Source organism: Podarcis cretensis (assembly GCF_951804945.1).
Source record: "Podarcis cretensis genome assembly, chromosome: 13".
Lineage (NCBI taxonomy): Eukaryota > Metazoa > Chordata > Lepidosauria > Squamata > Lacertidae > Podarcis > Podarcis cretensis.
The window spans coordinates 48,560,838-48,582,847 of record NC_137182.1 but is presented as its reverse complement, the minus strand read 5'-3'; the positions used below and the strand labels follow the sequence as shown (position 1 = coordinate 48,582,847).

At 39.8% G+C, this 22,010-nt stretch overlaps 1 protein-coding gene across 1 annotated transcript; it reads left to right on the top strand.

Moving 5' to 3' along the window:
• Positions 1 to 4,576: 4,576 nt before the first annotated feature.
• On the top strand, positions 4,577 to 20,483 carry LOC307201669 (vomeronasal type-2 receptor 26-like; the record flags this gene model as incomplete). Its single annotated transcript, XM_079950965.1, has 5 exons — positions 4,577 to 4,831; positions 5,209 to 6,069; positions 6,566 to 6,793; positions 6,982 to 7,108; positions 19,582 to 20,483. The coding sequence occupies exons 1-5, from the start codon at positions 4,811 to 4,813 to the stop codon at positions 20,481 to 20,483; spliced, it is 2,139 nt and encodes a 712-aa protein (XP_079807091.1). The 5' UTR covers positions 4,577 to 4,810.
• Between the last annotated feature and the right edge of the window lie 1,527 nt (positions 20,484 to 22,010).

Here is a 22,010-nt window from a genome sequence, read left to right as displayed (position 1 = left end):
TTGCATATTAACACCCACAAACAACCAGCTGCTGTGATATGAACAGATATTTACCTTTGAAGACTATGGAAGAGAGAACCAGTTCAAGCAAAAGTACCATTTCCCCCAATCAAATAATGAGAGAGTTGAAAGAGAAAACTAGTCCCAGGTCCATATGATGGAATAATTGAAGAAATGAGTATGTATCACTGATTTAAAGTGGAATCTCTCTCTGAAAATTTGCACAGTCAGTAGGATAAAAGCACCAGCGCAGACTTTTGGCAATCTGTGACAGGAGGCTAGAAGTATTATACTGCAATAATCCTATTAATATTGTCCAATCTGAGTTCTTACATGATGTGTTGCATCAGAGCATAGCCATCATGCCTAATGCCATCCATGTTCAAGTCTAATGAAAGTTTGTCTTCTGCACTGTGTGAAGACGCAAGGTGTGTTCCATTTTGTTGCTTCATATGTGTTGTGCTTTGTCTTGTAAATTTGTGGGTGACAGACTCCTCTAAGTTCCTTGATATTGTAAGTGTTAGAATTTAATCAATGCTTGTGGTGTTAAACTGAATGCCAGGCCCATCACACAGCAAGTCTTGAAATATAAGTCAGCATAGCTTTCTGTGTTTATGGAATCACCTGGGTGTTGGGCTATTAAGGGAGAGCAAAGGAAAGGTGATGAGCCATTGAGAAAGCAAAGGAAATGGGAATCTGTGCCAGACGTCAAATGGGTAGGGCCCCTCCTCTAGTTCTTAAATAGTCAGGACAATGCCAGAGTTGAGGGCAATATTGGCTGTGATGTGATCTAGAAGAAAAGCAGACTGGAAAGCCAGCGCAGCAGAGCACAATATTTGATTTCTGTGTGAAACTAAGGATTTGGCTATGAGATAAACAAGGGCCTCTTGTTAAACCATCCATTGTAGGCTCAGGTTGTGTATATGTGTAAATAAACCATATATCATAAAGATACCAGAGTCTCCACTGCGCCTAATTTCCAAAATGAAACACAGATCCAGGGTAAGTGCCAGGAACCCCTGGAATCTCAGACTGCTTAGAGATTAATGTGGTGTGGAACAGCATTTTTATATTTTTACATTTTTAAAAATTGCTCCTTTGACGATAATACACCAAGGTATTACATTATTCAAAGGGGGACATTGATTGGTTATCCACTGGAAGTTATGGTCAGGGTAATGATAGATAGATGATAGATTAGATAGATGATAGATAGATAGATAGATAGATAGATAGATGATAGATAGATAGATAGATGATAGATAGATAGATGATAGATGATAGATGATAGATGATAGATAGATGATAGATGATAGATAGATGATAGATAGATAGATGACAGATAGATAGATAGATAGATAGATGATAGATAGATAGATAGATAGATAGATAGATAGATAGATGATAGATGATAGATAGATGATAGATAGATGATAGATAGATAGATGATAGATGATAGATAGATAGATAGATAGATAGATAGATAATTGATAGATAGATAGATAGATAGATAGATAGATAGATAGATAGATGATAGACAGACATGGTGATGATGACAATAACAAACTGCCTGGTAACCCTTAGCTTCTCAAGCTCATGAAGATCCCCCATTCCCTGCTCAATCTTTGTTTTGAGAATTTCGTTTTCATCCTGTCCTTAACATTTCAAGCTGAAAATTATTGCCACTAAGCTCTAGTTAATTCTACACAGCAAATGCATTGTTGAAAAAAAAATGTTTATTCTAATGTCCTTGAGCAAGGTGGAGTTGGACAAGCCTTCAATGTACAATTTAGCTCTCTTTGTGTCCCTAATCAAGGTTGGGACTTAATTTCCCCCCTTTGGTGTTTGCTCATCGAAAAGCTTGGAACTGACTTCCCACTCCTCTTTGAGGTCAACATGGTGTGTGTATTTGGGGGAACGGGACCTAAAAATGCTATTCAGGAAGAAACAATTATCTCCCCCTGCAATTATCTACTCCACCATGACTTGATCACCAGAGCGTCTATAGGAAACACTAAAAAACATGTAATGAGCAAGTCTGAAAGTACTGATGCACCAGCTACTGTGCCATTGAGAGATGGGAGTATGAGCAAGATGCAGGCAGGACTATGTCAATGCAATTTCTCCCTTTTCCCCTCTTCTTTCATGTTAGGTTTTGAATTTTAAGTCAGAGCGTTGGCAACCTCCATTTGTTTCCAAGGCATGTGTTTATAACCATGTTGATGGTGTCAGGCCTTTAACTCAAGAAGCTGCTTTTGATGAACATCTGATGGATTTTTAGGAAAACTTTGGCACCAGAATGCTTTGGATTCTAGAACTGATGCTTCTGCTGCCTAACATAATTTGCAATGTACTCTGCCCTGTCAGTGATCCCTTTCCTGTTGTAAATGAGTGGTATCAGCCTGGTGGGTTCATCGTTGGTGGGATTACTTCTCAGATTGTTAGTATGTTCAATGAAATTTCATTCAAGCACCCACCTTCTCAGGACCTGTTTAAAATACCGGCGTAAGAAATTATTATTATTATTCTCTTTGTTTTGCCTGACCCCAGTACAATCACAAAGATTTGTTTATGCCTGTGAGAAGTTACTCAATTAAAGTGCATGTATGCTTAATTCAGTGTAAGAATATTCTTTCTTGATCTCTTGTCTTTTGTACCACACACACAGGGTTGCTTCTCCCGTAAAAAATGACCCTTTTAATTTTAATGGTATGCAATTTCTCAGCAGCATGCTATGCATGTCTACTGAGCCAAAAACCTCATTGAGTCCAATGGGGCTTAGTCCCAAGTAAGTGTATAGTGGATTTTAGGTTGCATCAGATTTGCATGCAACAGAATTCCTATTTCTAGTAGGGAGGGTATGAGAGTACAGAATCAAATATCAAGGTAAAAGAGGAAGAATATATATTCAATATTCAATACTATAAAACTTAGCTAAAGTAGGTGTTTAAATGAGGGAAACATTGAAAACCAAGTAAACCACAACAGCAGGAGAGAGGGAGAGACAAAGAAAGAAAGTGTGAGAGCTCCATGAAGAAACATGAATTCTCAAGAAGATTTTAAAAAAAACAACACTTTTGAAAGCATGTTTTATAAACAACCAGTGCTGTTCATCTCCATCAAATCCAACCTGGGAGCCCAATCCAAACTTTGGAGTGGCTGATAATCCAGAGCTGACACAGATCCTGGCCCTGAATAATTTGGGGAACTCGCACAGTGTTTCATTAAGTGTTAAATGCCTAACTGGGGTGGGGGAGTAAGCACATGGACATCTTATCTAATTCAGCATTCCTACAATAGGAAACCAGGTTCCTACAGAAAGCCCCAAACACTATATAAGCACAATAATTGCTCTCCCATATTGTTCTCGAACAAGTAGAATTCAGAACTATGTTGTCACTGATCCTGTAGATTCCATGTGGCCATCATGATTAGGAAAGATGGATAAACTTTATGGATTTCTGTAATCACTTCTCTCTTAAAAGCTTTAAAAATAAATAAATAAATAATACCTCTGTTATGACAGTATCTCTTTCTATACAATTCTGAAAGAAATTATTCTACCGTAAGCTTTCTATTGCATCTCCCCATGTATAGAACCTTCTCCTTGGGAGGACTGCTTGGCCCCTACTTTATCTTCATTTATGCTTCAAGCAATGACATTTTCATTTTCCCAGACATTCTGGCAGCACTAATGATTGAATGCTTTTACTCTGACTATGTTTTTCATATGCTTATGTACTTGTATTACTGCATTTATTCTTCTTGTAAATCATTTCATGGCCTTCTAGAACACAAAGATAAATTAAGTAAACCTAATCTTGCCTAAACTGAAGAATAAAGTAAACTATCAGCTGCAAAACATGTAACAACTCAAAGAATGTCCTTAAACTCCACATAAATTGGAGATTAAGTGAAAGATTAATTGAGCACTATTTGCAGGGTTCTGCCAAAATTCTATCAGCATGCCCTGGCCTTGGCATTTGCTGTAAATGAGATCAATGAGGACCCCAAGATCTTGCCCAATGTCACTCTTGGGTTCCACATATATGACAACTACTTTGATGCAGTGATGACCTACCGTACCACTCTGGATGTGTTCTGCAAACCACACAGCTTTTCCCCTAATTACAAATGTGATGCCCATAAAAACCCCATCGTTGCTATTGGGGGACTTGGTTCTGATACTACCTTCCGCATGGACAACATCTTAAGTCTCTACAAGATACCACAGGCAAGATATTTGAATGGCTCAGTAACTGATGTTCTGTGAGTGTTCTGGTGATTCTGAATGTCTGGTGAATGGTGGAGGGACTAAAATTAAGAGAAAATCCTTGTGGAAGAGTGTTTTACCCTTACCCTATTTAAGTATTTGTATGTCAGTTGTGATGTTAATAAGGTGGTGGAGGAAGCAGGGATGTGTGTGTTAAACATGTCCTCTTAGTCACACTTCTCGTTATGTGTTGCATAGCAACTGCCTGTTTCAGAGAGCCTACCATGTATTCTAGAACTGAGGAGACAATTCTTGCAAAATTGAGAAGGAATCGTCCCCATGTAGAGGTTGTTCCATGTGACACATGTTCTCCTTCCAAGTCATGGAGTGGGGGAGCAGACTAGATCACTATCTCCCCTGCTCTACATGGGCCCTGTCTGACAGGTGACATCAGGTGGCTTTTTTGTCCTATGTATGCCTTGCAGAACACTTAGTGGAGGCCATTGTGAAAAGCAGGTCAGCTTGGCTTGGACAAAAGGGTCACATCGTCCAAATGTGGAGGTCTAGGAGTATAAAGTTTGCCACCTATCATAGAGAATGACCAAGAGCACAATGCAGGTACTAATGTAAGTGCACTCCGTCCTTGATCAGATTTAATATTATTTAGTGGAGGATATGTCTGGAAAAGACCCTGATGTTGGGAAAGATTGAGGGCAGAAGGAGAAGGGGATGACAGAGGACGAGATGGTTGGACAGTGTTCTCGAAGCTACCAGCATGAGTTTCACCAAACTGTGTAGGAGGCAGTGAAAGACAGGAGTGCCTGGTGTGCTCTGGTCCATGGGGTCATGAAGAGTCAGACACGACTAAACGACTAAACAAAACAACAACATGTCTGCTAAGCCTGCAAATTCGTTCAACAATTATTTGTTCCATAAAAACTGCTAGCATTTAAATACTGGTCCTAAACTATCTCTGTTTGTAAATTCTCTTTCAGTTCATGTACGGCACATTTCACCCAGAAGAGAGTAATCCAGGTCAGGTCCCCTCCTTTTACCGCATGGTCCCCACTGAAGCCCCACAATATATGGGGATTGTCTGGCTACTTCAGCATTTTGGATGGACATGGGTTGGACTCTTTGTTGTAGATGGTGCCACTGGAGAAAATTTCCTGCAGACCCTGGAACACTACTTTTCCCTCCATAATGTATGTTCAGCTTTCACACAGAGACTCCCAGAACAAGCAAATCTGAAGGACTTAAATGCTTTTCTTTCCATTTCCACATATATATATGTACATTACATTAAAACTACAGCTAATGTTTTCATTTTGTATGGAGAAAATTTAACATTTACATGGCTGATGACTGTTTTCTTTTTTTGGGGAGACCCTCACAAGGGAAAAACCACATTGTTGGGAAAGATGTGGATTATGACAACCCAGATTGATTTTATGTTATCAGGCCATCAAAGAACCATGAATTTACAGCAGTTTGATGGTGCCATTTCTTTCACCATTCATTCAAAAGACCCCCCAGGCTTCAAAGAATTTCTCCAAAACATTAAACCGTACAAGAACAAAGGAGATGGTTTTCTCAAAGATTTTTGGGAGCAAGCATTTGACTGTTCCCTTCCCAATCCTGGCATACCAACAGAAAACAGTTGTATGGGAGAGGAAAGTATTGAGAGTCTTCCTGATGCACTCTTTGAAATGCACATGACGGGCCACAGCTACAGCATCTACAATGCTGTGTATAGTGTAGCACATACGCTGCATGTTATTGACACATCTAGATCCAATCACAAAGCAATATTGGCTAGCAAAAAAATTGAACTTCAGCATCTCAAGCCTTGGCAGGTAGTGTCTCAACGTTTGTTTGTTTTCATTATTATCATTTCACTGAATGTACTATTGCAAAATGTGATTACATATTAAATCAGGAACTTATTGCAAAGGCACACACAATGGGCAACAACTTCAATGGGCAGAGGGTGTCCCTCAAGGATCTGGTTCCAAAGATCTTTATAGCTTTCCATCTTATTTATATAACCTCAGGTTCAAGCTGGAAACAAATTGGCAGCTTGTGCAGGTCTCTAAGTGTGAATGTATTAGGGTCCCATTCTACTTATAAACCTGGAAATACCTTATCGGGATTCAGATTCAATTTACTCACCCTTGTCAAGTAGATCACAGAGGCCTGTTGCATGTTCCAAATTCTCCTGGTCTCAACTGAGAAATTGAGCTAGGTGTCATCTACAGTTCAAGTGCAAAATACCTGGCATAAAATATTTGTTTGAAGTCTCCAAAATATTATTATCTCTTTGGAATTTATTATTTTTCTTCTTTCTGTTAGCTCTACCCATATCTTCAAGGCATTTCTTTTAACAACTCAGTTGGAGAAGCAATGTTCTTCAATGACGAAAGGGAAGTAGAAGGAGGATTTGACATTGTGAACATAGTCACATATAAAAACAGGTCATTCCAGAGAGTGAAAGCTGGAAGTGTGCGTCCCAAAGACCTCGGAGGAAAAGAATTCATCATTAATGAAGATATAATAATGTGGCACAGAACATTTAACCAGGTGGGAAGTTAGGGTACACTTTGAAGAAATATATAGTAGGGTTCAGTGGGATCCAGATGCAGGTTATTTATGCCCCACCAGTCACTTTTCTCAATTGGGAGACAACCTCAGACTACTTATGTTTTGATGTTTGTTTTTTGTTTTGTTTTTAAAGTTCAATTCTAAACACATTTCCTGTTTATGGTTAGATGCTTCCTGTTTCTGTGTGTAATGACTACTGCCCCCCTGGTTATCAGAAGAAAAAGAAGGAAGGGGATAAATTTTGCTGCTATGACTGTGAGCAATGCCCTGATGGGAAGATTTCAAACCAGATTGGTAGGTGACTTTTTCCATTGTACAGGGCTGAATAATTCAGAATAATTCTGGAACACGATTTTCAATAGTTAAATTATCTTTGTTACAATATAGTGCCTTGGCTAGCCAGTCAGTCCTGGAATCAGACTGGTTCCAGAAATCTTTCAGAAATTAAAAGTGCAAGAAGCATTCAAACCTAGGCAAAGTTTCTTGACACAAGGAAAACCCACTTAACTTAGTGGGATGTCTGAGTAAAGATACAATTTTGATTGCTGTGAATATCCATGACTTATAAATGAATTCGAATCAAAATAGGATCTGTTTTTATATTTCAGACATGAGCTACTGTTTGAACTGCCCAAAACATCAATATTCCAACATGAAGAGAGACAGATGCAACCCCAAAATAAAAAGCTTTCTGTCTTATGAAGAACCTTTAGGGATCAGTTTAGCCTCCCTTGCTATTTCTTTTTCCTTGATTACAGTGTGGGTGTTGGGAATCTTTATTAAGTACAGAGATACCCCCATTGTCAAAGCCAACAACAGGGACCTCACCTACACTCTCTTGGTCTCCCTTTTGCTCTGTTTCCTCTCATTGTTGATGTTCCTGGGCAAACCTGGGAAAGTGACCTGTCTTCTTCGTCAACCATCTTTTGGCATCGTCTTCTCAATGGCTGTTTCTTGCTTGCTGGCAAAGACTACCCTTGTTTCTTTAGCATTCATGGCCACAAAGCCCGGATCCAGAATGAAGAAATGGGTGGGGGGGAATCTGTCCAACTCTATTGTCCTTTCCTGCTCTCTTATTCAAGCCAGTATTTGTACTATGTGGTTAGCAACTTCTCCCCCTTTCCCTGATTTAGACATGCTCTCGGTAAAAGAAGAAATCATTCTGCAATGCAATGAAGGGTCAGTCACCATGTTTTACTGTGTCCTCGGCTACATGGGCCTCCTAGCCATTGCTAGTTTCATTGTGGCCTTCCTAGCCCGCAAGTTACCTGATAGTTTTAATGAAGCAAAGTTCATTACCTTCAGCATGTTGGCATTTTGCAGTGTGTGGGTTTCATTCCTTCCAACTTACCTGAGTACCAGAGGGAAATACATGGTGGCTGTGGAGATTTTCTCCATTTTGGCCTCCAGTGCTGGTTTACTGGGTTGCATATTTTCACCAAAATGCTACATAATTTTGTTCAGGCCAGAGCTTAACAGCAAAGAGCAACTAAGGAAAAGATAATAATATAGTTCTCTTTCCCCACCTGGATATTTATTGTAGGTACAAATACATTACTTTTCCAGCCTTCTTGGTGGCTGCTCACAGTCTTTGGAAATTCTTGCACTGAGAAGTTAGATTGGTTCCCTCCTTGTTTTCCTTCTGCTAGGAAGGGATTGGTTGTTGCCTCCCTCATTGTTTTAGCTGTCTTTGCAGCATGAAAGTGACCTCTCTGGGGCAGAAGCCTGGGCAGGGTATATGGAGCTCCTGGGCTATCCAAATGAGAAGACCCTCCTCTACAAGACCCTTACCTCTACACCATAGTTACTAACATCCCCCCCCCAATGCCTCTCTTCTTACTGCTGCATTTAATGGCTACTCAGTGCCCTTTTCTCTTTTATTTTCTGGCATAGTCACAATAGCTTGTGTTGGTTTTTCTAATATTGCAATTTTCAGGGGTGGGGAAATATTTACATTGCAAGGACCACATCCCCAAACATCTCATAGCCACTTGCATTAATTATTTCTGCTGAATTCCTTGATTTAGACCCTCTGCAAAGTAGACATGAGTAGGCTCCACCACAAGAATGAGTTCAAATAAGTTTTACTGCAAAGCTGTCTTAAATTCGAAATGCATTCCAGTTTTTGAAAAATGCTACAAACATTACATTTTATGCACATTAGACACATATTTTATGATTTTGATATTTGTATAGCAGGTTATTTTCTACACACACTTTTAGGCTGCTGTCTATCCTCCATCCATACAGGCAAGAGGACTTATTAGACTTCAAGGGTAAAATGCAGAAAGGCAAAAGCGTATGGGGTTCTGAGTTGGGTCAATGAGGAGTGTGACCTAGGAACATAGAGAGGCCTGGAAAGCCTAATTCCATTCTAAACTCCTTCCTCTGCTGTGATGAGCTCTTTGTAACATTGTTTATGACTTATATCTTTGTGAGTGTTTTGTCTAAATTGTGAGAGATATTATTTGAAAAAGCTACCTATATTTGTAATAAATAAATAAAATATTGGAAGACATTTTCAAGTGCTTATGAATTATTATTATTATTATTATTATTATTATTATTATTATTTAAAAAATTCCTAGCTTTTACTAACTACGCTATTGATGTAGCAGGTCATGCTCTTCCCTCTCTCCCTCATTCTTGGCCAAAGCCTTCAAAAAGTAGGAATAACACCATCATGGCACTAAGCAAAGTCCAGCAATGTCAAGCAATGTCTGGCAGTCTTTCCCCTTCCCATGTGAATTAGCAGCAAGAGATAATGGTCAATAGGATTGATGATAAGCCATCCAATACATCTGGACAACACACCTCCAACACACACATGCAAGACAACACACCTCCAAAAATCATGTTATTATGGCACAGATTTCTAATTTTATTTTTTACTTTGGTCTGAAAATAGTAGAGTTGGCTTTCTCAGCGGGAAGTCACCAAGTTATACCACATATCTCTTCCTCATTGGGACAGTAGCAGAAATCCTTCTGTCCACAGAGGGAAATAGCTCACTGGTGGGGCACATGCTTGACATACAAAAAATGGCATGTTCAATTCTTGGTGCCTCCAATTAGAGTTCATCAAAATAATTATCTGTAGGGTGTTGTGTTTGTTTCATAGCTTCAAAAATGAAGACAGAACATTCCTGAATGTTCCTTTCTGGAGTGATCTTCAATGGGTCCACCTCATGTATCTGGTTTTATTGCACTTCCTTAGAAACCTCCCTTTATTTTGTCCTTTTGAAAAGTTCAGCCCATAAATTTGTCACCTTACTTAATAAGCAAAAGGCTGAATAAGGAAAAGTCTCTTCAATCAGGACCATGAATCACAGCCAGAAATGTGTTCATGTGTATGGGATATGATTTTGTTTGCATTTTAATGAGAAGTAATCTATTTTTTGACTTTCCAAACCAAAATACGAAGCAAAATATAATCCAGGGGAAAACTGAATTGAATTTCCTCCAATTGAATTCTAAAGAGCAGATTTTCCCCAGGGGAGAGCAGTGGGAGAAGACAAAGTGTGGATAAACCCTCAGTTCTGACAAAAGAATCATCTCCCCTTTCAATTATCTAATCCGCTATACAGTGGTACCTTGGGTTAAGTACCGTATTTTTTGCCCAATAGGACACCCTTTTCCCCCTCCAAAAATGAAGGGGAAATGTGTGTGCGTCCGACCCCTCTCAGTCTCCAGGCTTGGGGTCTGAGCTTCCCCCGTCCCTAGCCCCGCAAGCTCCGGGAGCAGCGGCGAAGTTGTGCGCAATCTTGCCGCCACTCCTGGACCTGGGGGGGGGGATATTTTCTCTCTCTTCCCCCCCCCTAAAAACTAGGTGTGCCCTATGGTCCGGTGCGCCCTAGGGAGCGAAAAATACGGTATTTAATTCGTTCCAGAGGTCTGTCCTTAACCTGAAACTGTTCTTAACCTGAAGCACCACTTTAGCTAATGGGGCCTCCTGCTGCTGCCGCCGCGCCACCGGAGCACGATTTCTGTTCTCATCCTGAGGCAAAGTTCTTTACCTGAAGCAGTATTTCTGGGTAAGCGGAGTCTGTAACCTGAAGCGTCTATAACCCGAGGTACCACTGTAATTTCATAACCAGGCTACAGCCACAGAGCCTTCCCAGAAATGTATTTTAATATTTTGTTGGAAGCTGCCCAGAGTGGCTGGGGAAACTGCCCAGATGGGCGGGGTATAAATAGTAATAGTATTAGTAATAATAATAATAATAATAATAATAATAATAATAAACTTTATAGACCTCTACCATGTCTTCCTGTGCCCACTTTTCATTCTAAGCTAAAAGCAAAACTTCAAATGTTTTACTTCCTGATAGTGCAATTTCTCCATCAAACTCAGTGAGAATAGTAAATAGTCAGTCATGGATGATGGGATGTAGTCCAGCAACATTTGGAGGGTCACAGGTTAACCACCCCTGTATGAAGGTCTCCTTTTCCTGTTGATTTTTTCACAGCCTTGTAGCCACTCCTTGTCTCACTAAGGGACAGAGCAGGCTTGTGCTGCAATCAGCAGGTGGGGAGGATCCAACATGTTTTCTGTTCAGAGTGCTACTCGGAGATTCAGTCCTTCAGGAATCATTATGACCCCCTGCAATTATCCATCTGGCCAAACCTCCAGGGCTTTCCAGGAAGCACAGAAATAAGCATTATTGGAAGCTGGGAGTAGGAACAAGAGGCTGACAGGGCTCTGCAATTTTCTTACTGGCAGTCCATGTGACTAGTTAAGGCTTCAGATCAGAGTGTTGGCCAATCCCTGCATGCATCTGAAACTCTTCGGATGCTGAAAGGAAGACCGCAGAGTTTCCTTTTTGGAAGTAAATATGCCAAGTCTGTTGATCTTGTTCCAGCCAGGATGCTGCTTTAGATAAGACACAGGAGAGCCAGCAGTGAAAGAGGAGCTTTGCTGCCAGAATGCTGTGGTTCATTGTGTTCCTGCTTCTGTTGCCTAAAAGGGAATGCAAAACGTGTCCTGCAAATGATCCTTTCCCTATTCCACATGAGTGGTATCAGCCAGGTGGCATCCTCATAGGTGAAATTGCTTCCCATATCATTTACATGTCCGAGGAACTTTTCTTCCAGGAGCACCCTTCTCAGAAGCTAATTGATATTTCAGAGTATGAATTTTGTTCTTTTCATTCCATGTCTGCTTGAAGAGATAACTAATATGTCGTTCTCCCTGATGACTGGTGCTTCTAATTTAGAAGTTGGACTATTATTATTATTATTATTATTATTATTATTAGGGAGGACGAGAGATTTAGGATGATATCCCATGTTGGGCATACTCTTAGAATACCCACTGAAAGAAATATATTTCAGTAAGTAAAGTCAATAAATTTCAATGGCTACAACTTTGGGATGTCAGAGTAGATTAATGAACCTAAGTTAACCACGTCAATTAAAAATATAAGAAGAACCTGCTGGATCAGAACAATGACATCTTCTCACAGTGACCAACCCAATGTCTAAGAGAAGCCCAGAAGTAAGAGCTCCCCACTCCTGTGGTTTCCAGCCACTGCTATTCAACAACAACAACAACAACAACAACAACAACAACAATAATAATAATATGTTGCCCATCTGGCAGGGTTGCCCCAGCCACTCTGGAGAACTCACAACAGATTATTAAAAACACAATAGGACATGATGTAAAACATGGGTAGGCAAACTAAGGCTCAGGGGCCGGATCCGGCCCAATCACCTTCTAAATCCAGCCTGCGGACGGTCCGGGAATCAGCGTGTTTTCACATGTCCTTTTATTTAAAATGCATCTCTGGGTAATTTGTGGGGCATAGGAATTTGTTCATCCCCCCCCCAAAAAAAATAGTCCAGCCCCCCACAAGGTCTGAGGGACAGTGGACCAGCCCCCTGCTGAAAAGGTTTGCTGACCCCTGATGTAAAAATTGGGCTTTTGCTTTTGCTGCCCAACTCTCCATGGGACGCTGAGTCCCCTAAGTCCATGACCAGTCAGAGAAGAAAGGATGGAGGCTGGATCCAGTGGAAAGCAAGGCAGATATTTATTTTTTTCTGTTGCATTAGAGTTCCCTCCGCTCCTTCCAAGGAGGGAACAAAAGTGTGCAAGAGCCTTTAAAGACTTTTGACATTGCCCAAGCCTCTTAGCCAAAAACCACCTCAAAAACATCATACATACATCATAGGAGGCGGCCTACAACGGAAATCCTGTCTGACAGGATATCTGATAATGGTCACTGAGTGCATTACCTGGCAGTCAGGCCACTTTTTGTGACGGTTAATACTTTAGCTCCTGAATCCAGGTCACAGACTCACCCTATTCATACACAAACATGACCTTAAAACAAGATTTGAAGGATTTGTAAGTGAAAAAACAACAGGGAAGCTTTCCCCCTTTGCCTCCCTTACTGCAGAGGAATATTTGAGGTCATTGATGGAGTCAAACTGGCTTCAGGATTGCTCTCCTGTACTATTTCAGACACATGGTTTATATATTTAGATATGTGAGCATTTGTGAATATTTATTCTATATTTGAACCTTAGAATTTTTTTTACAAACATCAAACATTAAAAACTTCCCTATACAAAAGCAAATTCAAACACTATCACTGAGAAAGCTTTTAGCTGAGGTGGGTCTAGGTTGTCTCACCACCACTACCACAACCACCACAACCATAATTTTTTATTTGTATCCTGCCCATCTGACTGGGTTGCCCCAGCCACTCTGTCATGCTTCCAACAAAATATAAAAACACAGTAAGACATACATTAAACATTAAAAATGTCTCTATGCCGGGCTGCCTTCAGATGTCCTCCCCAGAACAATACACTTTGTATCCTCTTTGCAGAAGAATTGTAGTTTGGCAAAGATGCTTCCTTCTGATACTGAAGAACTGTCCTCTGAAATAGTCTTTTAACTTTATTGGCAGCTTGGTGATCAAGTTTTACCAGCATATCCTGGCCTTGGCATACACCATCAATGAGATCAACAAGAACCCTAACATCTTGACCAATGTCACACTTGGATTCCACATCTTCGACAGCTACTCCAATCCAAGGATGACCTATCGTGCCACTCTGGACCTGCTCTTCAAATCTCACACATTTGTCGCCAACTACAAATGGGACACCCAGAAAAACCTCATAGCTGTCATCGGAGGATATGATGCAGAAACCTCTTCTCTGATAGCAGAAATTCTAGGTCTCTATAAGATTCCACAGGTAGGATGTATAGATGACAGTGTGGAGACATTTCCAAGCTACATGTTCTCTTGAAATTCTGAGCATAAACTGTTATAGCTCTGGTGTTGTGGTTAAGTTGTTTTATTACTTTAATTTTGACATAAGTAATACACAGAAAAACAAAAATAAAATAAATAGTAGTAGAGCCAACAATATTAATAGAAAATAAAACTTAATTACATCTGTCTGGAACTCCTGCAGATGCAGCTGACCTGCAAAAGCCTAGTTTCATCTATTACTTCTTGAATAGGTTTAATTTCTGCATTTTGGGGTATGTCAAATACTGGCTTTCTCAATGTAGAGTCATGGAAACAAATGGTCATTATGACACGGATATGTCTGTTGATTTTAATGGCTCTATATTAAGTAAACTTATTTGAATGCAACCCTTAATTTTAATTATCATTCTGGAATATTGTTAAGTTTCTGAAGGGAATATGAGAAAGTAGCAAAATACTAAAGTTCCACCCCAGGTGAATAACTTTGGAAACATTCATCAAAAAGAGTTGTTCACTTTAAATCATTCTAAAGTTATAAAGTCTTTTATCAGATTTTATTTAATGGACTCTAATTTAATTTAATGGTGGACTCTAAACTTACCTCTATGAAATATGTGTATTACCTTGTAGCTCTCTTACGGTTCATTTGCCCTAGAGGGCAGACAGACGACACAGTTTCGATCATTTTACCACATGGTCCCAAATGAATCCCACCAGTACAATGGGATTGTCTACTTGCTTCGACATTTCGGATGGACATGGGTCGGCCTATTTGCTGCAGATGATGATAGTGGAGAACAATTCTTACAGACCCTGGAAGCATTCTTTTCCCAGCATGAAATCTGTTCAGCATTCACACTAAGACTCCCAGCACATAACAACTGGAATGACTGGGATGAAGTTATTGCTATATTCTCAAGCATCCATGCATCTTTCTTAGGTTATGGATCCAATACATGCATCATCAATGGACAGTATTTGACAATGGCATGGCTGAGAGCTTTTATTGCCATGCAAGATCCTGGAAATACAGAGACGTCAACATTTAGAAAAGTATGGATAATGACAACCCAGACTGATTTCATAACAACGAGCTTTCAGCGAGCCTTGGGTTTTCAGCTCTTCCAAGGTGCCATTTCCTTCACCATTCATACAAAAGAGCTTCCAGAGTTTGGGGAATTTCTTCAGAACATAAAACCTGGCTGGAACAAAAGAGATGGTTTTCTCAATGACTTCTGGGAGCAAGCATTTGACTGTTCGTTTCCAGATCTGAAAGTGTCAGTGAAGGCTGATGGGGCATGTAGCAGAGAGGAAAGGCTAAATAGTCTTCCTAGGCATCTGTTTGAAATAGACATGACTGGCAACAGCTATAATATCTATAATGCTGTCTATGCTGTTGCTCATGCTTTGCATGCCATTTACTCAACAAGATCTGAGCACAGAGCAATGGCGGGTAGCAGAAGATCTGACCTTCAAGATATCCAGCCTTGGCAGGTAATATCTCCACATCTAAACTTGTGTATAGCATTGTACAGATACAATGTTGTAAAAGTTGAGACTACAATCCTTTATGAATGGTGTTGAAATTGTCAAATCTTATTTCATCCTGTATTTTTTTTTGGGGGGGAATCATTCTTCTCTCACAGCATCGATTCTTCCTTTTATATGGTCACATCAACACCTTACATTTAACGAATATGGCTTCTTTCGCAACACTCCCCCCTCCACAACATGCTAATGCCTGTCAGTGGGAAGCAGGGCACTAGTGGAAGAGGATTTTTCAACTGCCTTCACTGACCCCACAAATGCAAAGTCTCTGAATGTTTAATTCCTCTAGAGCAAGAGGCATATGTTAATGAGGAAACAATTTTATTGAAAGCCAAAGTAATTATTCAGTGCACAGAATTATATGTCTTCCATTATGTACAGTTTGATGCTACTTTCATTCATAGAAACATCCCTACCTACTCTACTCTTCTGAATATACCTAAACAAAAACTCCCCCCAACATTTATCCTAAATCATTTACTATTAATAATGCTGACTTCACTATGTCTCACTAACTCTGCCACCTTTCCAACACTCTTCTACTCCAAATGCAACTTCACCAGCATTCAAAATCCCCATTTAAAACTCCAATCCAATCAGTACTCACTTCCAAAATTCAAAGCACACTTTCTACCCCTTATTTATTTATAAATCATGTTTATATGACAATTTGATCACCTGCAGAAATAAGTAACTTAATTAAGTATATTATTCTCTCTAATGTTTGAAATCTGAGTGTGTTGACCTGGAGGAAACTGAATTTCTAGATCCATTTCAATCAAGATTTGAATCCAATTTTGTCACACAAATTGCTCTGTTCACCCTGTATGATTACCTCTTTCGGCAAAGAGGCAGGGGAAATGTGTGCCTGCTAATTCTCCTTGATCTCTCAGTGGTTTGGTACCATTGACCAGGGTATCCTGGAGTGGTTGTTTGAGTTAGGGGTGGGTGACACTGCTTTGGAGTGCTTCTGGTCATACTTGGATGGTTGCTTCCAGAGGGTGATACTTGGGGAGTTCTGTTTGGCCCCATGGAGCATTCAATGTTGGCTTCTTCAGGGATCAGTTTTATCCACCATGCTGTTTAATATATACCGTATTTTTCGCTCTATAAGATGCACCAGACCACAAGACGCACCTAGTTTTTGGAGGAAGAAAACAAGAAAAAAATATTCTCAATCTCAGAAGCCAGAACAGCAAGAGGGAACGCTGCGCAGTGTCAGCAGCAATCCCTCTTGCTGTTCCAGCTTCTGGGATAGCTTCACAGCCTGCATTCGCTCCATAAGATGCACACACATTTCCCCTTACTTTTTCGGAGGGAAAAAGTGAGTCTTATAGAGCAAAAATACGGTACATGAAACCACTGGGTGAGAACATCCAGAGTTTTGGAGTACATTGTCAGCAATATGCTAATGACCCACATCTCTACTCCTGTATTTTCCTCCCTCAATTAGCTTCATCTATTTCTTCAAAGTACGTCATTCAACAATTCAGCTGGAGAAACTGTTTCCTTTAATGGGAACAAAGGAGTGAGAGGTGGATTTGACATAATGAATATGATCACATTCCCAAACACATCCTTCCAGAGAGTTAAAATTGGAAGAGTGGAGGATTCCAATGCTCTTGGAGAAAATGGATTCTTCCTTAATGAAGATATAATTGTGTGGCACACAGGCTTTAACCAGGTGGGGGTATGTGCATTTTCTTGGGAGCTGCTCTCTTATCTAGAGCTTTGGACTTTTACTGGTGTGTCAGGTCCACCATTGAGTCACTGTTTATTCTAAGGTCTAACAGCAGCACTATCACCATACAAAAATATGGTAAATATTAAGAATATTAAGAAATGGGTACCAGGATCCATGACTGGTTAAAGGTGCATCTCTGATCTGAAAAAAATCTTCTCTACATGGATCATTCAGGTGAATGCCTAATCTGAGGTTGTAGTGGCTTATCCAGATCTATAATATGCTAAATGCTAAATAAATGCTAAAAATCAAATGCTAAATATTTCCACTCCTACTTTGAAAGCAAAGTTTTTTGTACCCATTTAAGAATACTTAAATATAGTAATGCTCAGGAAGAATCCATGTAAGATTTCCCCAAGGAACATATTTTGGTACTTTCTGCTTCTAAAGCATATGGTAATTGCTTGAGATATCAGTTTCTTGAGCCATGCATTAGCAGCTGAATAATATGTACGGTTTCTGTAGGGATCTACATATTTATCTCTATCTATTACAGTGACTGACAAATACATAGATTAATTTTTAAAACCAAAAATATTAATAGGAAAACATTTCAGCATCCATCTTTCTCAGCTACTCTGGTGTGAATCAAAGGACAGATAAATGACATAGTGAGTGAGAGCTTGTACATATCTCTTCTGCCCCAAATTCCCCTCCTGTTTATGGATAGGTGCGGCCTGTTTCTTTGTGTAATGAGCACTGCCACCCCGGCCATCAGAGGAAAAGGAAGGAAGGTGGGAAATTTTGTTGCTATGAATGTGTTCCATGCCCCAAAGGGAAGATTTCGGAACAGAATGGTAGGTGATGTAGAAACCATTTCCCCAACCCTCAATCTTAATGCAGATTTCTTTTTTTTATAAAAATAATTTTTATTAAATTTCCAATTAACAAACCAATCATATCACATTAATTCCAAATTATACCAGTACATAATAAACTCCAAATATTTAGCCAAATTTAAAATTTTTCTTGGGGGTACCCATGCTTCGAGTTCAGAAAGGGTCCAATCATCTCATATTTCTGCTGCTTTGATGTTCACAAGTCCCATCTTTCCATCTCTTTGTTGTTATCCTTTACAAATCCCGTCTTCCAATCTTCTTGTTGTTATCATTTTTCTTCTTAATAACCTCTGAGTTATCTCCACAAGCGAGTTGAAGCAAACATTATTTATAGTCCTGTGTGGGTTTTCACGCTGATCCAAAAGTCCTATTCAAACGGCAGGCGCCTATTTCGACAGTTCCCATAAAATACAGTCTAAGCATCTGGTCATTAACTTTCCCAGACCAGTTGCTCCAACCTTAATGCAGATTTCATATCCAATGACCATTGGGACTCGGCCCTGTATACCTGAAGGAGCATCTTCACCCTATGACTCAGCCCTATCACTACATCTCGGTAGTGGTGCCCTCCATGTGGAACACTCTCCTTTCAGATGTCAAGAAGATAAAGAACTATACAACTTTTAGAAGACATCTAAAGGCTCATTCATGCTGACCACATGACCCGGAAGCTGTATGCCGGCTCCCTCGGCCAGTAAAGCGAGATGAGTGCCACAACCCCAGAGTCGTCCGCGACTGGACCTAACGGTCAGGGGTCCCTTTACCTTACAGGTATTGGGAAGTTTTATTATGTTTTAATATATGCTGTAAGCCACCCAGAATGGCTGGGGAAACCCAGCCAGATGGGCAGGGTATAAATAAGATTATCCTTATCCTTATCCTTATTATAAGTGATAATTTGTCCCAGTGTGCATGTAACCACTTGTCCAAACAATAATACTGTCATGAAATTGTATTCATGGCAGGACACCCAACCTATAGAATACCATGGAGTGGTGACTGGAGAATGGGCATTTTCTGCCATTGCCCCAGAGCTGTGAAATGCTCTTTTCCGTCCTGCGTACGAAGCACCAGTTGCTTGAGACATCTTGTAAATCCATACCAACAGAAGATATCATTGCATTCTCCTTTAATTCACATTTAAATTTCTCTTCTTCTCATAGACTAAGCCTTCAGATGTTGTCATTAGGAAGTCATGAAAGGTTATTATAGTGCTCAGTCTAATTTAAAACAACAACAATCTACACAGAACTCAATAATTATGACAATAAGTTTGATTGAGAGCATATTAAAATTCATTTTCATTCATGAATAGTTGCAGAAACTTATGTTTTCAAGAAAAGGTAACACTTTCCCTTAAATTACACATGAATTGAAACTGAAATTGAACCTTTTTTCTAATTTTCAGATATGGATGACTGCTTCAAATGCCCAGAAGATCAGTATCCAAACAATGACAGAGATGGCTGTATCCCCAAATCTAGAAACTTCCTATCTTATGAAGAACCCTTGGGGATCAGTTTTGTCTCAGTTGCCATAGTTTTTTCCCTAACCACCACTTGGGTGCTAGGAACTTTTATTAAGCACAAAGATACCCCCATAGTCAAAGCCAACAACCGAGACCTCACCTACACTCTCCTCATCTCCCTCCTACTCTGCTTCCTCTCTTCTTTGCTATTCCTTGGACAACCTGGGAAGGTAACCTGCCTTCTCCGTCAACCTACATTTGGCATTAATTTCTCTATGGCAATTTCTTGTGTTTTGGCTAAAACCATCACCGTAGTTCTTGCTTTTGTAGCCACAAAGCCTGGATCTAGATTGATGAAGTGCTTAGGCAAACCACTGGCCCAATGGGTTGTCCTTTCATGCTTGCTTATTCAAGCAAGTATTTGTCTTGTGTGGTTGGAAACCTCTCCCCCATTCCCTGATTTAGACATGCAGTCGGTACCAGAAGAAATCATTGAGCAATGTAATGAAGGGTCAGTTGCCATGTTTTATTGTGTCCTGGGCTATATGGGCTTCTTGGCCATTGTCAGCTTCATTATGGCATTCACAGCCCGCAAGTTACCAGATAGTTTTAATGAAGCCAAATTTATCACCTTCAGCATGCTGGCATTTTGCAGTGTGTGGGTGTCCTTCATGCCAACCTACCTGAGCACAAAAGGAAAAAATATGGTTGCTGTGGAGATCTTCTCCATCTTGGCCTCCAGTGCTGGGTTACTTGGTTGCATCTTTTCTCCTAAATGCTACATCATTGTACTCAGGCCTGAACTGAACAACAAAGAGCAACTAATACGGAGAAATAATTAAAGAATCTATTTGTTTTCAATTTATTTAATATATAGGTAAATGTTTTAGCAGCAAAAACAACCACAAAGTTTAGAGATATTTCTACCTGTCTCTTCATCAGGTTTCTTCTGTTGCTTTTCAATTCCCAGCAGCCCACATTACAAACAGCCATTCTTACCTAACTGGCAACATGTCTGAGTCCTGTGATGTGCTATTTAAATTTAAATGATACAACTACTACTACTACTACTATAACTACTACTACTATTTATTTATATGCCGTCCATCTGACTGTTTTGTTCCAATCACTCTGAGCAGCTTCCAGCAAATTATAAAACCACACTAAAACATCAAACATTAAAAACCTCACTATACAGGGCTGTCTTCAGATGTCTTCTAAAATTCAGATATTTGTTTGTTTCCTTGGCATGTGAGAGGAGAGCATTCCACAAGGTGGGTGCAACTACCAGGAAGGCCCTGTTCCTGATTCCCTGTAACCTTACAATGAACGAATTGCCAGAAGGCCCTCAGAGCTGGATTTTAGTGTTAAGAAAGGTTACTAAGGGCACTGGATTTCCTAGACTTTTTGCTTCCTCAACCTTTTTTCCTGCTCCACTCTTCAATGAAAAGCAAGAAGGCCAACCTGAAACTGGGACTTCTGTATGCTGTTCTTACAAAGTGGAGTGGTTATTAATATTATTAGTGTTATGAGTTTCTAGGTGTTAGAATTTTCATTAAGACTTAGAGTGTTAAAACTGGAAATTGTCAAACACATGTGTATTAAGCCAGACCCATGTGGCTGGACAGTGCTCAATATCTAGAATCAATAAGCGTCAAAAGCTAATTAAACTAGCCTAGTGATATCTAGATCCTGTATATTAGACTGTATGCTAGACACTTCTAAATCCTCTGCAAGCAAACTATTCCTACCCTCCCTTTCAGGGGTGTAGGAAAGTGGGAGTGGGGGCGGTCTGCCATCATGGAGGGGGGTGACAAATTATCAAGGAATAATTACTGCCCTACTAAAAACCTTTTTTTAAAAAAATGCCTGCTGCAAAAGTCTTATCTTACTACACTAGGGATTATATAGCTATATATAAAATTTCATGCATATCAGTTAATATCTTGAGCCTCCTCCATGAAAATAGCTGTTTAAATGGCCATTTTCCTATGTCATGAAGGCTGAAATTTCAGTTCAGTGGAGCAGGCTTTTTTTTTAAAAAAAAAGTTCACTTTGCAGGTTTTTTTTAAAATAAATTTTATTAAATAAATAAACAATAAATATAAATAAAATAACACAATCCAAAACACAATCCATCCTGTAGATTTAAGTATCTGTCCATATTCGCCTACTTGTTATCAGAGGCCCAGAATCCACATTCCTTTGTAAGAAAATATGAAATAACATAAAACCATTTTTTTTGGGGGGGGGAATCAATGGGGCGGGATTTACAAGACATTTTCCACACCAGGTACCACCTGACCTTCCTTCGCCTCTGCTCCCTTTAAATCTGACTGCTATAGAAGGTTGCTGCTGGGTGATTCTCT